The following is a 17,694-nucleotide window of genomic DNA, read 5'->3' on the forward strand; positions in this document are numbered from 1 at the left end:
ACTGACCCAGACTTAGGGCGGGTCTTCCCAGCTCAACTGACCCAGACTTAGGGCGGGTCTTCCCAGCTCAACTGACCCAGACTTAGGGCGGGTATTCCCACCTCAACTGACCCAGACTTAGGGCGGGTCTTCCCACCTCAACTGACCCAGACTTAGGGCGGGTCTTCCCACCTCAACTGGTCCAGACTTAGGGCGGGTCTTCCCACCTCAACTGACCCAGACTTAGGGCGGGTCTTCCCACCTCAACTGGTCCAGACTTAGGGCGGGTCTTCCCACCTCAACTGGTCCAGATTTAGGGCGGGTCTTCCCACCTCAACTGACCCAGACTTAGGGCGGGTCTTCCCACCTCAACTGACCCAGTCTTAGGGCGGGTCTTCCCACCTCAACTGACCCAGACTTAGGAAGGGTCTTCCCACCTCAACTGACCCAGACTTAGGAAGGGTCTTCCCACCTCAACTGACCCAGACTTAGGGTGGGTCTTCCCACCTCAACTGATCCAGACTTAGGATGGGTCTTCCTACCTCAACTGATCCAGACTTAGGGTGGGTCTTCCTACCTCAACTGATCCAGACTTAGGGTGGGTCTTTCTACCTCAACTGATCCAGACTTAGGGTGGGTCTTTCTACCTCAACTGATCCAGATTTAGGGTGGGTCTTCCCACCTCAACTGGTCCAGACTTAGGGTGGGTCTTTCTACTTCAACTGATCCAGACATAGGATGGGTCTTCCTACCTCAACTGGTCCAGACTTAGGATGGGTCTTTCTACCTCAACTGGTCCAGACTTAGGATGGGTCTTTCTACCTCAACTGATCCAGACTTAGGATGGGTCTTTCTACCTCTACTGACCCAGACTTAGGATGGGTCTTTCTACCTCAACTGACCCAGACTTAGGGTGGGTCTTTCTACCTCAACTGATCCAGACTTAGGATGGGTCTTCCTACCTCAACTGACCCAGACATAGGGCGGGTCTTCTCACCTCAACTGATCCAGACTTAGGGCGGGTCTTCCCACCTCAACTGACCCAGACTTAGGGCGGGTCTTCCCACCTCAACTGACCCAGACTTAGGGCGGGTCTTCCCACCTCAACTGACCCAGACTTAGGGCGGGTCTTCCCACCTCAACTGACCCAGACTTAGGGCGGGTCTTCCCACCTCAACTGGTCCAGACTTAGGGCGGGTCTTCCCACCTCAACTGACCCAGACTTAGGGCGGGTCTTCCCACCTCAACTGGTCCAGACTTAGGGCGGGTCTTCCCACCTCAACTGACCCAGACTTAGGGCGGGTCTTCCCACCTCAACTGGTCCAGACTTAGGGCGGGTCTTCCCACCTCAACTGACCCAGACTTAGGGCGGGTCTTCCCACCTCAACTGACCCAGACTTAGGGCGGGTCTTCCCACCTCAACTGACCCAGACTTAGGAAGGGTCTTCCCACCTCAACTGACCCAGACTTAGGGTGGGTCTTCCCACCTCAACTGATCCAGACTTAGGATGGGTCTTCCTACCTCAACTGATCCAGACTTAGGGTGGGTCTTCCTACCTCAACTGATCCAGACTTAGGGTGGGTCTTTCTACCTCAACTGATCCAGACTTAGGGTGGGTCTTTCTACCTCAACTGATCCAGATTTAGGGTGGGTCTTCCCACCTCAACTGGTCCAGACTTAGGGTGGGTCTTTCTACCTCAACTGATCCAGACTTAGGATGGGTCTTCCTACCTCAACTGGTCCAGACTTAGGATGGGTCTTTCTACCTCAACTGGTCCAGACTTAGGATGGGTCTTTCTACCTCAACTGATCCAGACTTAGGATGGGTCTTTCTACCTCAACTGACCCAGACTTAGGATGGGTCTTTCTACCTCAACTGACCCAGACTTAGGGTGGGTCTTTCTACCTCAACTGATCCAGACTTAGGATGGGTCTTCCTACCTCAACTGACCCAGACATAGGGTGGGTCTTCCCACCTCAACTGACCCAGACTTAGGGCGGGTCTTCCCACCTCAACTGACCCAGACTTAGGGCGGGTCTTCCCACCTCAACTGACCCAGACTTAGGGCGGGTCTTCCCACCTCAACTGACCCAGACTTAGGGCGGGTCTTCCCACCTCAACTGACCCAGACTTAGGGCGGGTCTTCCCACCTCAACTGACCCAGACTTAGGGCGGGTCTTCCCACCTCAACTGGTCCAGACTTAGGGCGGGTCTTCCCACCTCAACTGGTCCAGACTTAGGGCGGGTCTTCCCACCTCAACTGACCCAGACTTAGGGCGGGTCTTCCCACCTCAACTGACCCAGACTTAGGGCGGGTCTTCCCACCTCAACTGACCCAGACATAGGGCGGGTCTTCTCACCTCAACTGGTCCAGACTTAGGGCGGGTCTTCCCACCTCAACTGGTCCAGACTTAGGGCGGGTCTTCCCACCTCAACTGACCCAGACTTAGGGCGGGTCTTCCCACCTCAACTGACCCAGACTTAGGGCAGGTCTTCCCATCTCAACTGATCCAGACTTAGGGTGGGTCTTCCCACCTCAAGTGATACAATCAAGAAATCCCCCACAGGTGTGCCCAGCTTGGGTTTTAGTTGATTCCAGATGTAGTTGAGTTGACAATGAAGATAAGTCATCACATTGGGACTGATTTTCATGAGCGGTTGGCTCTAGAGTGAGGTGAGGCTTCATTTGCACTTGACAAGGGCCATCACAGGACACTCTGTCCTTCAGTGCTGCCACGACAATACACATATGTTTTTCATGATGACTCCTTCACACAGGAGCCTGGTTAGATGGCTTTTCATAGACAGAAGCTGGATATGTGACCACAGAGGGATCACAAGGTGGCCATGACACTGGCCTGTGAGTTGTGTCTCTCCCTCAGATGGACCCTGTCTCACAGGGAAGAGTGGCGTCGGCCTCCCCAGGTGCTGCTGTGTTCTCAAATGTACCCCAGCTGCCTTTCTCCCAAAACTCTTTTATGGGCTCTCACATTTTTTCATGATAGTGTTTGAAGGGGGTGAAGTGGCTGTTTGTGGGTATCTGTGACTCCGTGAAGGTGCCCTGACCTTCTTCAGAGTGTTTTTGGCGAGTCATCTAGAAGTTATCACAGTTTATCACTCTAGATAAAGGAACTCTTCAGATAATTCTAGACAAAGACACCTTTTGATGACTGAGTGTGCACTGCTGTGCTCACTTTATGAAGCTGCATATTTGGTGAAGATCCACACTTTCACTGTTGTGCTCTTGCAGCCGTGTCCCTTTGCGTATCTTCTGTGAGAGGAAGGCTGCAATGGTCCCAGAGACAGCTGCTCTGTGAGGGTTCTGCTGAGGCTGGCTCAAGGCCGGATAGACCTTGGGAGTCTTGTTATGTGTTCTTTCAGATGCTTCACTACCTGAGAAATGACCATTTATCTTAATGTTCTCCACGTTAACAGTCGGTTGATCAGTGGGATTCCCATGTTACGATTTTATTGAGCTGTTTACTTAATTTTTTTAAATAGGGGACGGACAGCGGTTGGCCTGTGGCTTAGCTAACCATCTTTCCCTGGTCTTTGATGCTAGCCTTTCTGGAAGACCTGCTGCTTTTTCAGGTATCCTAAATCTTCAGGAACGGGGAGTGAGGGAGGGTGGGTGTTGTGGATTGTGCTTGCCAGCAGCAGACTAAGCTCCAGTTTAGTACACAGTGGCTCTTAGTGGGCTTGGGCTTCTGGGACAGATCACTGCCAGGTACTAAACCAGGTGTAGCCTGTGTCCTCCCCAGTGCATATGTTCTGTAAGACAAAGCAGCAGCCTATAGCTGGAGCCCTTATGGGCGAAAGTTATAGCATTTGAATGGTTTGGGGCAGTAAAGGAAGTCCACTTTTACAGAGCTATGTTTAATTTAATAAAATATTTTCATTGAAGTGTATTTTGAAATTTGGTAGGATTTATAATGGATTAGTGTGGGAAGTCCTTCTGTATATGTGTTGCTTTTATTGGTTAATGAATAAAGAGGCTCCTTTCAGCAAATGGCTTAGCAGAATATAGCCAGGCTGGAATATATATATATATATATATATATATATATAGAGAGAGAGAGAGAGAGAGAGAGTAAGCAGAGTCAAGAGTCAAGGAGAAGCCATGAAGCCACCACTGGGGACAGACGTACTGAACCTTGACGGTAAGACACAGCCACGTGGCAATACACATGTTGGACTGGGCGGAGCCAAAACGCAAAGCAGCCTTAGTCTTAGAAATGATGCTTAGCTGCTTAACATTTTAAGAAGCAGCCCTGGACAGAAAAGAAAACACACTATGACCCATTTAGAGGTTTATTTTTGTTTGAATCTGTCTTTATTGTGTAGCTGTTATCATTTTCTGACCAGGAGCGCCTTTTTTTTTTAAATGCTAAGCAAGAATGCTAAGACCAACTCTGTGGCCCTGCCTGTTTACTCTGCCCAGTCCAACATGGTGGAGGCATGTTCACTGCCTCTGTGAGCTATGCTCACCACCCCAGCTCCAGGGATCCAATGGATCTGTGTTGCTATTAAGCAATATGTAACACACAACTTACAGAGTTCATTTAAGTGCTCCACAACAGGACCAGCATGAAGCAGGAAGCCGGCTCTTAAAGGAGCTGCACAGTTTTTGCTGTTAAAACTGAGTCAGGAAACCTTCTCTTAAAGGAATCGTGCCTCTGCTTGCTTCTAGCAAACAGATCCACTTGAGAAAATGCCGCTACCAAGAAATCGTGCTCGACTCTGTTCTTTTGTGTCTAGAATTCCTTCCACGCTCTCAGGTTTTATGTGATGTAGTTGCATATGGCACAGTACAAATTGGATGTTAGACACCAGTTTGTAAACAGAGGCTGCTCGTTTGTTTTCCGGCCGCCCAGACCTGAATAATCACACAGAAACTATATTAATTACAATACTGTTTGATTGATGTCTCAGGCATATTTTTAGCTAGCTCTTCCATCTCAATTTAACCCATTTCTATCATTCTGTGTATCACCACAAGGCTGTGGCCTATCGGTAGACATCTTTCTCCTTCAACAGCTACATGGTGTCTCTTTGACTCTGTTCTCTCTCTCTCTCTCTCTCTCTCTCTCTCTCTCTCTCTCTCTCTCTTCCAGCCTGGCTATATTCTGTCCTGCCATAGGCCAAAACAGCTTCATTCATTAACCAATAAAAGCAGCACATATACAGAAGGACTTCATACTTCACTCCCCAGATTCCACCCCTTCCCTACCCACCAACCTTTTTTTTTTAAATTTTATTTATTTTTTTTGTTGAAACAATTTCTGCCTCCTCCCTGCCTCCCATTTCCCTCCTCCTCCTCCCACTCCTCTCCCCCTAACCCCACTCCTCTCCCCCTCTCTTCCTCTCCCCCTCTCCCCACTCCTCTCCCCCTAACCCCAACCCTCTCCCCCTCTCCTCACTCCTCTTTCCCTCCCCCCACTCCATTCCCTCTCCCTCTCGAGTCTGAAGAGCAGTCCAGGTTCCCTGCCCTGTGGGAAGTCCAAGGCCCTTCCCCCTCCATCCAGGTCCAGGAAGGTGAGCATCCAAACAGGCTAGGCGCCCACAAAGCCAGTTCCTGAAGTAGGATCGAAACCTAGTGCCATTGTTCTTGGCTTCTCATCAGCCTTCATTGTCCACCATGTTCAGAGAGTCCGGTTTTATCCCATGCTTATTCAGTCCCAGTCCAGCTGGCCTTGGTGAGCTACCAATAGATCAGCCCCACTGTCTCAGTGGGTGGGTGCACCCCTCGTGGTCCTGACTTCCTTGCTCATGTTCTCCCTCCTTCTGCTCCTCATTTGGACCTTGGGAGCTCAATCTGTTGCTCCAAATTGGGTCTCTGTCTCTATCTCCATCTATCGCCAGATGAAGGTTCTATGGTGATATGCAAGATATTCATCAGTATGGCTATAGGATAGGGTCATTTCAGGTTCCCTCTCCACAGTTGCCCAAGGAACTAACTGGGGACATCTCCCTGGACACCTGCGAGCTCCTCTAGAGTCAAATCTCTTGCCAACCCTAAGATGGCTCCCTTAATTAGGATATATACTTCCCTGCTCCCATATCCACCCTTCCTTTATCCCAACCATCCCATTTTCCCAAGTGCCCCTGTACTCCCCTTCTCACTTTTCTCACCCCATTTCCCCTTACTCCCATCCCCCACATTCCCAGTTTTTGCCTGGCAATCTTGTCTACTTCCCATATCCAGGCGGATGACTATATGTTTTTCTTTGTGTTCACCTTCTTATTTAGCTTCCCTAGGATCACAAATTATAGGCTCACTGTCCATTATTTATGGTTAGAAACCAATTATGAGTGAGTACATCCCATGTTCATCTTTTTGGGTCTAGGTTACCTCACTCAGGATAGTATTTTCTATTTCCATCCATTTGCATGCAAAATTCACGATGTCATTGTTTTTTACCACTGAGTAGTCCTCTAATATGTATATATTCCACACTTTCTTCATCCATTCTTCCATTGAAGGACATCTAGGTTGTTTCCAGGTTCTGGCTATTACAAATAATGCTGCTATGAACATAGTTGAACACATGCTTTTGTCATATGATAGAGCATCTCTTGGGTATATTCCCAAGAGTCGTATTACTGGGTCTTGGGGTAGGTTGATCCCGAATTTCCTGAGAAATCGCCACATTGATTTCCAAAGTGGTTGCACAAGTTTGCATTCCCACCAGCAATGGATGAGTGTGCCCCTTACTCCACAACCTCTCCAGCAAAGGCTATCATTGATGTTTTTGATTTTAGCCATTCTGACCGGTGTAAGATGGTATCTCAGAGTTGTTTTAATTTGCATTTCCCTGATTGCTAAGGAGGTTGAGCATGACCTTAAGTGTCTTTTGGCCATCCGAATTTCTTCTGTTGAGAATTTGTGTCCTTTTTTTTTTTTAAAAAAAAAAAAAACTCATCAATTCTAATTTGTGTTGTTCATAAGCTTTTGTACGTCTGGCCTTCCACTGGAGTTTGGATGACCTGCCAGGGCCACACCCGTAAAGGAAACTGACTCTCCCTCCCCAGCAGCTACCAGTTGTTAATGGCTCTTCATGCCTACCTGTCCTCTCCATTTTGGGATTTTTGTCTGGTCTAAGTTTGCTCAGGTCTTATGCATACTCTCATGCCTGCTGTGAGTTCACAGGCCAAGTGCCTCGCTGAGCCTGGAAACAGTTTCCATGTGTCATATACCACCCTGCTCTATGCTTTTCTGTTCCTTCTGAAAGGACTCCTGAGCCTTGGGAGGAGGGGGTCTCTGCACCCTTTCCAGTTGTGGGTCTCCATGGCAATCACCCCCTCTTGAAGAAAGAAGTGAATTTGGTGAAGGTTGAGAGGTGCACTAATTAAGGATATATATATATATATATATATATATATATATATATATATATAAAGGTCACTAGGAGTCAATGTAACACTGTGGCCATTTATCAGAACAATGGTATTATGTTCTCCCCCAGAACCTGTGACCTGTCTAGCCACAGATTCTTAAGCCTGGTATTGGTCCCCAGGTTTGGCTTTCAACTGATGGATGGGCCTTAAATGCAATCAGAAAGCAGTTAGTTTATCCCCATGACATCAATGTCCCTGTTGCACCAGTGGACATGTCCTGTCAGGCCCACATGGTTGTAGCTTTCAGAGTTTACGGCCAGATAAGATTTATGGTTACTTCTCCTTTGCTAGCATACATAGCGCCTCACAGGACTGTGAAACTAGCCATCCTGGAAGAAACTTCCAGATGTTTTTCCCCGATCGGTTTCTTTACATTATATGACTTAAGTAGGTAGTGTCTTTTCAGTAGGGTCTTACCATCAGTTTCTGGATGGTAACTAAAAACCCTGGCAATGGCCTGGAATGTCTGAGGGTCTGTGGGACCCCAGTGGTCACCAGCTCCTGAAGTGGTGACCATTCTGGACATTGAGCCTTTCATTTGTTGGCCTGTGGTAAGGGCTTGTCACCTCCATTTACAGTCTTCTTATTTGTGTAAGTATGTATTTTAAGAAGTGTCTACAGTAGTAGGCTTCCGTGTGATTCTTTCAAAGGTCTATGTGTCTTTTCCCCGTGTTCCCTGCTCTGCTCGTCTTTCTCATTTAACCTTCCCTTTCCATCCCTGCCTTTTACCTCTGCATCACTCCATCCTATACCTGCTCCCTTGAGAACTCCACCCATGGCCCCTTACTAATTTCCTGGCCTCTGTAGATATTCCAGATGACACACATATATCTAAAGAATCAGAGAAAACATGGCACATGGCGTTTCGGGGTCTGGGTTACCTCGCTCAGGATGGTTGCTTCCAGCCTCATCCATTTACCTGAAGGCTTCATAGTCTCATTTTTCTTAACAGCTGGATAATATTTTATTGTGTAATCATCCTGCATTATACATAGATGTCCAGGCTATTGAATAAATAACGGAGAACGTGGATGAGGAAGGATATCTGTAGTAGGATACAGAGTCCTTTGGGTAAATAATGGAGAATGTGGATGAGGAAGGATATCTGTAGTACGATACAGAGTCCTTCGGGTATAGAATGCTATAGCTAGATAGCATGTGATAGATTCAATTCTACATTTTTGAGAACCTTCCACATGGATTTCCGTAGTGCCCACTTTGCGCTCCCATGAACAGTGGGAAAAATGCCAGAACTCGACACAAGAGGGCAGCAAAGCCATTTGACATAACTTCTGCATGGTAACTTTTTACTGTTTTTAAGCCATTTCAGAGCGTCATCCTACTTACGATTCTCTTCTGGCTTTTCATTTTTACTTTGGTGGTTTTCTGGCTAGCATGCTCCGGTGATACTGATTTACTGACTGCCCTTTCAGTTGCAGTGTGCAGTTCTTGTGCTGAGGCGAGCCCGAGTGGGTGATCCTGTCAGCTAGATTCTGGTCAGCGTTGGGTTCCTTACTCTGCAGTTTTCACCGCACAGCGCTCTGGGGCGAAATGTGATGGTTCAGCAAGTCTTGGGTTTCTGATACCCTGGTGCATGCCTGGCACCACAGCCTCCTGCTCCCATCTGCCTGTTCCCACTGGTCCTCCCAGGGAAGAACTCATGGTGTTGTCTCTAAGTACCTGGCTCCATGAATCCTCAGGTTCTTAGAACACTCAGGCAGTCATGGTTTCAGGTTTGCCTCATAGAGAGGAGGAAGGCAAAGATGGGGTTAGGAGGCAATATGTTTCTTGTCAGAAAAAGAATGGAGTAGGGACTGCATCACTGAAAGATTATGGGGACTGAAGGGCAGTTCCATCTGCCTGTGGGTTCCCTAGCAGGTGCTGTCCACAGGTGTGCTAGCGCCTGTGAGTTCCCTAGCAGGTGCTGCCACAGGTGTGCTAGCACCCATGGGTTCCCTACAGGTGCTGTCCACAGGTGTGCTAGCGCCTGTGTAAACCAGCAGCCAAAGCAGCCATTGGCCAGAGCAAATGATAAGAGTATTTCCAATCTTCAGTTAAGTCTTCTATTTTCTCCCTTTGAAACCAAAAGAAAAGGCTCTCTCTTTTTTTTGTGTGTGTGGGCTCAAACTCACAGAGATCTGCCTGCCTCTGCCTCCCAAGTGCTGGGATTAAAGGCGTGTGCCTGGACACACAAAGTCAGAACTTCATCTTTAAGAAACATGAGACTTTAGAAAGGCCTCCTCTACAAGCCCCATCAATAGGCCTTTAGTGCAAGTCGTCCGACACTGGGCCTGGTCCACCTGCCTCACAGCGAGAAACTGCGTCCCTTCCTCCTCGAGAAGAGGGAGTTGTGGCCTGTTGTGGTGCAAGCAGGCATTCTCCTTGGTTCTCCCTTTATCCCGAATACTTAGGTCACGATGGAGCTGTGAGCACTGTCTGCTGGAGCCACGACAAGAGATGGCTGCTGTCTACAGGCCGGGACCGGACACTGAGGGTGTGGTCAGTTCACAGGACAGAACTCATGCTGCTTTTGGTAATGTGTCCATGAGCACATATGTCATGGCGGGTAGTGATGTCACATAAACTGCCTGGTGCTCCCAAGCCATGGACAGTCACAGCTGTCTGCCTGCCTGTAGGGAAGACCAGCAACAGCTAGAATGAGGAGCTGTTTCACTACCATAGAAACACGATGGTGGGACAGTTTCTTGTATTCATTTACATATGAAATGCTTGCACATAAAACACATGGGAACACACTCTTGGTGTGTGATATGTACATTGACAAATACATTTCATATATATATTTGCATTTGTAATGGTATGAAAATGCCAACAATACCCATAGTAAAACTTGGATTGTTTTATGTTAATTCACCATTGTATCACAGAGGCAATAATGGTGGACAAGAGGACTTGCTAAAATGAATTATGTAAGGTTATTTGGAAATAGCATGGGGAAAGAGAGACAGCACAAAAATCTCACTACTGAGATGGAAGGAGGAGGGGTGCTGAGAATTGCTGCTTCTCTTCACGAATCAGGACCTAACCCAGGAGTGGTGAGCATTTAGAAAAGTTAGAGAGGCTGACTTTTTGACTGTAGTATTTAAACTGGTATTTGACTATAGTGTTTAAACTTGTATTTGACTATAGTGTTTAAACTGGTGTTTAACTATAGTGTTTAAACTTAACAGTAGGTGAAATGATAGAAACTGTGCTTTGAAGCTTGACCTTTTCCAGGACTACTGACCCAAGGATGCAGTGCTCCCTGGTAATGCTGGGCTGCACATGCTCAGTTGGTCTTATGACCCACACTCTGCAAATCTGGATGCTAAGTTGTGGTGCTGTATGATCTGCTAGGCATTGAGTGCACTATCAGCTGCCACAGTCAGATTCATCGCCTCACAAGTCACTCCTCTGGGGAGGTCAGAAGGGCAGAGGGGCTGGTCAGAGTCAGCACCCTTTAGGGAGTTCTCAGCAGCCCCAGAGGAAGGGGTGGGCTCTACCAGACCTGGGCCTGACTGGCCATGAGACACAAAGTTGGTAGGTAGTAGACACCTAGAACCATGTTCCAAATCATGTTCTCAATTTCATCCTTGATACCCCATGTTTCGTTTACCCCTGTTTTCCCATTTTCTGAGCTGCTGTGATGAGACGTGTGTTCAGGGTGAGGAGGGATTGGGGGAGACCGCTGCAGTGCACCCCAGTGCTCATGGATGTCTGCTTCACAGGGTCCAGAGTCTTTCTCCCAGCCAGTAACGTCCGCACAGTTCTTCTACATGGATGCGTTCTTGCTGCTGTCTTCTGGCCCAGAGCTTTGGCTCCTAAAGTACCACATTGACCTCTGCAGGGATGACATGCGGAGGTAGGTGGCCTCCTCCCTGCTTGTAGCCCTTCCGATCCCGCCCTACCTCTTCATTCCTAGAGACACACACCTTAAAATTTTATAAAAGAAGGAAGGCGGAAGTTCTAGTTACTCGCTCCTCGGTTGTTTCTGTGGTCTCACATTGCATCCCACTTTGCCTGAACCCTTTGGTCCGCTCATCTTTGCTCCCAGTCATCACTTTGCCTCTCTACAGGAGCAGGTGCTGGGTCATCTTAGGTGGCACTCTGAGGGCGTCTCTGCCTCTGCCTCTGTAGCCCCTGTTCTTTAATTATCTTAAGAAAATAACTGTGGATGAATGGCAAGATGGATGCAAGGAGTGTGTGTATAACGTAGAAATGCTGGGAAACTTAATGCATAGTTGAACAATGATACTCATATTCTGTAATTCAATACAAACATTGATATATTACTTAGAGGAATATCGAATAATAATGAGAATTTTTTGATATTTAAAGTATATTATTTTTTCATATATATGGATTTAAACTAAAATGTCTGGCAGAATATTCATCACTTACATAAAAAGAGGCATTTTGTTTTCCTTCTATATTTATAACCTTACACAACATATTTGGCTTTCCTAATCAGGGGACTTGATAGGAGCACAGGCAACAATGCATCCTGGCGAGTGACTTGCAGATGCCTGTTAGAATCCATACAATTTCTTGGATGTCTGCCACTGTACTTTTTCATAACGTCTTTGTCGTTATAGGCAGGACACACCGTCTCATCACGGCAGGTATAAATGACGCAAGTCAGAGTGAGGGGCTCCCGTTTGTCTGCTGTGCCTAGAGCTCGTGTGCTGGGCTGAGCGTGCAGTATTGGACCCTTCTTTCATTTTTCTGGTCCAGTGTGGAAACTAACCCAACCCACTCCTTTCATCCCACTCACCCCAGCCCACCAAGCACATTTCCCTTCTCATCCACCACATCCCATCTTCCCAACCTATTCTTCCCATACCATCCCATCTAACCCCAACCCATCTATCACGCCCACCCTATATCGTCCATACGATCTGATCCCATTGCATCGGATCCCATCCCTCTACCCCATCCTACCTACCCAGTCCCATCCTACCTACCCAACCCCATCCTACCTACCCAATCCCATCCTACCTACCCAACCCCATCCTACCTACCCAGTCCCATCCTACCTACTCAACCCCATCCTACCTACCCAACCCCATCCTACCTACCCAGTCCCATCCTACCTACCCAATCCCATCCTACCTACCCAACCCCATCCTACCTACCCAATCCCATCCTACCTACCCCATCCTACCTACCCAATCCCATCCTACCTACCCAACCCCATCCTACCTACCCAACCCCATCCTACCTACCCAACCCCATCCTACCTACCCAACCCCATCCTACCTACCCAACCCCATCCTACCTACTCAACCCCATCCTACCTACTCAACCCCATCCTACCTACCCAACCCCATCCTACCTACTCAACCCCATCCTACCTACTCAACCCCATCCTACCTACCCAGTCCCATCCTACCTACCCAGTCCCATCCTACCTACCCCATCCTACCTACCCAACCCCATCCTACCTACCCAATCCCATCCTACCTACCCAACCCCATCCTACCTACCCAACCCCATCCTACCTACCCAATCCCATCCTACCTACCCAACCCCATCCTACCTACCCAATCCCGTCCTACCTACCCAATCCTACCTACCCAATCCCATCCTACCTACCCAGTCCCATCCTACCTACCCAATCCCATCCCTCTACCCCATCCTACCTACCCAATCCCATCCTACCTACCCAGTCCCATCCTACCCAATCCCATCCTACCTACTCAACCCCATCCTACCCAATCCCATCCTACCTACCCAATCCCATCCTACCTACCCAATCCCATCCTACCTACCCAATCCCATCCTACCTACTCAACCCCATCCTACCTACTCAACCCCATCCTACCTACCCAGTCCCATCCTACCTACCCAACCCCATCCTACCTACCCAATCCCATCCTACCTACCCAGTCCCATCCTACCCAGTCCTATCCTACCCCACTCCATCTATCCAACCCCATCCTGTACCATCCTTCCCATCTGATCCCATCCTGTCTCACCCCACCCCATCCTCTCTCACCCCACCCCACCCCATCCCACGCCATCCCATCCTATTCCACTTTGCGTCACCCCAGTCCACTCCAATTCGTACCATCCCAAAACAGAAAGTACTGCCTGCTGTGATTGGCAGCTCCTGTCAGGAACTCCAGAAGCTAAAGTAGGGTGACGTGGGTCCCAACAAGGACGTTCATCATTGGTGAACTGCTCTGTACCAGACATCTTTGAAGTCACCAGTGCTTATATTTTCTGTGATCACCACTATGGCTTCTAGTCTAACCCAAATTTTACTTATGGTGCGAATGGACTTTTCCTTTTCTGTTTTTTTTTTTTTTTCTTGACAGTATTTGCCTGGTTGGGCAGACATAGGCTTAGAAATAACTAATCCAAAATACAGCTCAGATGGTGGCAGTGAAGAGTAGGGGCCAGGGCTTCTAACAGGCGTGCTTTTAATTATGAAAGCTGATTGAGGACAAAGACTGGGTTATCTGCATGGCCTTTTGGGTTCTCTTTTCTTCTGCACACCTGCCTGGCCACCTTTCCAGAGAGCCTTCCCTTACCCTAACATTTCCTAGTTTTAACACATTTTTCTAGACAAAGTGACTTCTTCCTCAGCCACCCTCCTGTGTAGCTGAAGCAGCGCTTCATCATGGCATCTGTGTGACCATTCTGTACTGAAACATTTATTCTCCAGCCTCCCTCGAGACTTGACGGCACTCCGTTTCTGTATGGTCACCTCTTTTATGTCTCTTCAGGCCTGGGCCTGTTCCTGGAGTCTGTTGCTCTGAGGCCTGTTCCGGAGTTTCTCGCTCAGATTCAGTGCTCTTCCAGGCAGCTCCCTCCACCATGGTTGGATAACACAAGTGTGTTCCTCATCCCGGACAGTGCAGTGTCTGCCGGGGCCTGGCCTAGCTCCTCCATGCCACCAGTCTGACCCTGTTGCCATTCTCTTTGTCTTGTCCTTGCCAAACTGTGCTCGGGCTGGGTTGTGAGTCCTTGCTGGGCTGGCCTACCAGTTATTTTCCTGAGGAAATTATTTCCATGGTTAAGATGGTGTGTCTATTAAAGCAACACCCGACGCTCATGTTACCCTTCTGAAAGGAGTGAGGACTAATATTTAGGATAAGATATCAACACTGTGTAACTGGGTGAGTACTTATAAGGGAATATGTAATTATTTTAGAATTAAGAGACAAACTTGCTTTCCCATAGTTAGGAATGAGTTATTTTGGGCTGTATAACATACTGTTATTTTCATGAGGCATTCTAGAGAAAAAACCACCCAGAATTTCTGATAGAAAATTGAATAAATTTCCCAAAGGAATATTGGCGTGTCTTATTCACCCATTCCCTCTGTATTAAAACATATGACTAAGCAATAAAAATGCTTTATTTTCATTTTTATCCTTTTAAATGTAGAATGTTTAGTTGTAGTCAGAAGTAAAAATACTGGTAATCTCCCCCCCCCCCGCTTCTTCCAGGTATAAACCCAAAAGCAGGTATAAACCTGTTTTCAGGCTCCCGTTGACCAGTGGGGCGGACGTGACCACCCTGTCTGCAGTGAACGACTTTTATTCCCGTATCCTTCCTCCTACCCAGTGACTGTGCCTTGCACTAAGCATTGCTTTCTGGCAAAGCCCTTTCTGGGCATTTGAAAAGCCACAGGCATTCTGCTAGGCAAAAGGACAGACGGATGCTTCTCCTTGTGGAATGTGGGATCTTGTGCAGCAACTGTAGGTGAAGCAGCCTTAATCTTAATAATAGGAGGCACCTCCAAGGGAAAACAGTCTGGGTTATGACACAGCACGGTGAGGAATGCATAGTCACCTAGTGCATTTTCATAGTAAACTGACCCACATGCTGTGGACATCCTTGTACACTGTCACCTGCTGTGGACATCCTTATACACTGTCATCTGCTGTGGACATGCTTGGATTACAGGCACTGGGCTGGCAAAACTCAGCAGATGGCTTTTGACAGGGCGTGGTATGAGTTCACAACTCGTGTTGGTGACTAGCCACATGGAGGGCTGTGTTCTGTGTCCTCATCTTCCTCTCACAGTGTGTATTGCAGTCGCTGGTGTGTGTCCCCACTGTGTCTTGTGCCATGTGCTGTCCCCCTCACTGCTGCCTTTCTGCTCTGGCCCTCACTGGGAGCTCTAATTGGTAGAGTTGCTCTGACTATTTTCTCTGGACCTTCAGAAATTCTTTACTAATTATCAATTTCTGAGCCTTGTGAGGTTCACCCCCCTTTTTTTTTTCTGAAGTGGGTAGAACTGTGTGCCCCTAGGTGAAATAGCCGAGATAATCCCTTGACTGAAATCCTGCAGACATCGTACTCACAGCTGGCCGGGACCGGGCTGTGGAAGTTTTTGACCTCAATGTTGGCCGCAGTGCTGCAGTGATAGCTGAAGTCCATTCACGGCCTGCCCATCAAATTTGTCAGAATAAAGTAAGTTTGTAGATAGTAGAACTATTAGAATTTTAATTCTAAGCTTAATGTATTTAAGAGTTACAGATATATTATGATTCATATTTATAACTACTGCCAGGTCTAGTATTTGCTTTTTCTAATCATCAAATTATACTTTCTTCCTTTGCTACAGATTTCTTAAAGATTTATTTATTTATTTTATAGTATTTTTAAATTATGTGTGTATGCATGTGTGTGTGTGTGTGTGTGCGCCCATGTTCTTGGATGCAGAGATGTTAGATTGTCCTGAAGCTGGAGTTGGAGGGGCTTGTAGGCTATCCAGCATGGGTGATTGGAGCCACACTCAGGTCCTCTCCAAGATCAGTGTGTGGTCCACATGTCTAGCTCATGCATGGAATGTTTGTTCTTTGTCTTTGATTGTTGTTGATCCATGTAAGTTTCTGTGACTGGCACACATTCTCACTGAAGCTGGGTGGGTCTGGGTGTGCGTGTGATGGTGGGAATGAGTGGCAGTGACATCCGTTGCAGGCTGTGGTGGTCTCTGCATCACAGATTCTCCTTGCACTGTTAGACACAGTTATCCTCTTTGAGATATTGTGGGTTTTAAAACTGTCCTCAGATGAGTCGAAAGGTAGGGCTGATTGATAGTCTAACCGACCAAGACCTCTCTTAGATAGCTTTCTATTGCCGTCATAAAATATCCTGACCAAAAGCAACTTGGAGAGAACAGCATTTATTTCAGCTTGTAGTTTGTAGTCACATCCTGGAGGGGAGCCAGGGCAGGAACTCAAGAGAGGAACCGGGAGGCAGAAACTGATGCATAAGTCATGGAGGAGTGCTGCTTACTGGCTTAGGCAACCCCTGACGAGGGTGGCACCACCCACAGCGGCTGGGCCCTCCCACATTAATCATTAATCAAGAAAATGCCACACAGACAATATGATGGAGGTATTTTTTAATTGAGGTTCCTCTTCTCAGGTAATTCTAGTTTGTGCCAAATTTGATGAAACAAAACAAAACAACAATGAAAACAACCAACCAGGGCAGTCCCAAAGTAACTCATTACCTAGAAGCCATCTAAGACTTGTAAGAAAAGCTGTGTGTATATATATATATATATATATATATATATATATATATATATATATATATGTATGTGTGTGTGTGTGTTTATATATATATATGTGTGTGTGTGTGTGTTTATATATATGTGTGTGTGTGTGCATGTGAGTGTGTACCATGACACACATAAGGTCAGAGGAAGACTTTGACTGGCAGTTCTTGCCTTGAACCTTACTCAGTGCAGGGTCTCTCTGTTGTTTGTCCCTGCCCTGCAAGCTTCCAGGAGCTCTGACGCCCATTTTCCTGTAGGAGTGCTGAGATCCTAGGCAGCTGTGACCACAGCCAGTTCACGGGCTCTAGAGAGCTGAACTCAGATAGTCAGGCTTGCAAGGCAAACAGCTTTACCCCTCGGAGCTATTTCCCTGACTCCTATTTTTGTTTGTTTATTTTTTAATTTATTTATTTATTTGGCAGGGTTTCTCTTTATAGCCCAGAGTGTCCTAGAACTCACTCTATAGACCAGGCTGGCCTTGAACTCACAGAGATCCACCTGCCTCCGCCTTCGGAGTGCTGGTACTAAAGGCGTGCTTAGTGGGCCAAACTAGTAGGAGCATGGAAGACAGTGGTGCTGAGTGTGATTTGATGAACTGTGAGGGTCTGGCTCAAGAGATTTCACGAGAAGAATAATATGTGGCATAGAGATCATTTTTGTGATAGTTTCGTGAAGAATGTGGCTGTTTTTGCCCTTGACCAAAGATTCTGCCTGAGGCTAAAGTGAAGAGATTTGGGTTAATTCCATTGGCAGAGGACAGCCTAGCATAGACTCTGTAGTGTGGTTATTAAC

General features: G+C 47.4%; 1 protein-coding gene across 1 annotated transcript in view; it reads left to right on the forward strand.

Annotated features, from left to right (window-relative positions):
• Nucleotides 1-17,694, forward strand: part of Wdr27 (WD repeat domain 27) — a 64,330-nt gene that overhangs the window by 30,152 nt on the left and 16,484 nt on the right. The window contains exons 16-20 of the mRNA XM_057753562.1: nt 3,483-3,572; nt 9,791-9,912; nt 11,108-11,241; nt 14,837-14,934; nt 15,685-15,806. Coding sequence (XP_057609545.1) covers nt 3,483-3,572; nt 9,791-9,912; nt 11,108-11,241; nt 14,837-14,934; nt 15,685-15,806 — 566 coding nt within the window. The remainder of the gene's footprint in view (nt 1-3,482; nt 3,573-9,790; nt 9,913-11,107; nt 11,242-14,836; nt 14,935-15,684; nt 15,807-17,694) is intronic.

This window comes from Chionomys nivalis, chromosome 2 (assembly GCF_950005125.1).
Source record: "Chionomys nivalis chromosome 2, mChiNiv1.1, whole genome shotgun sequence".
NCBI lineage: Eukaryota > Metazoa > Chordata > Mammalia > Rodentia > Cricetidae > Chionomys > Chionomys nivalis.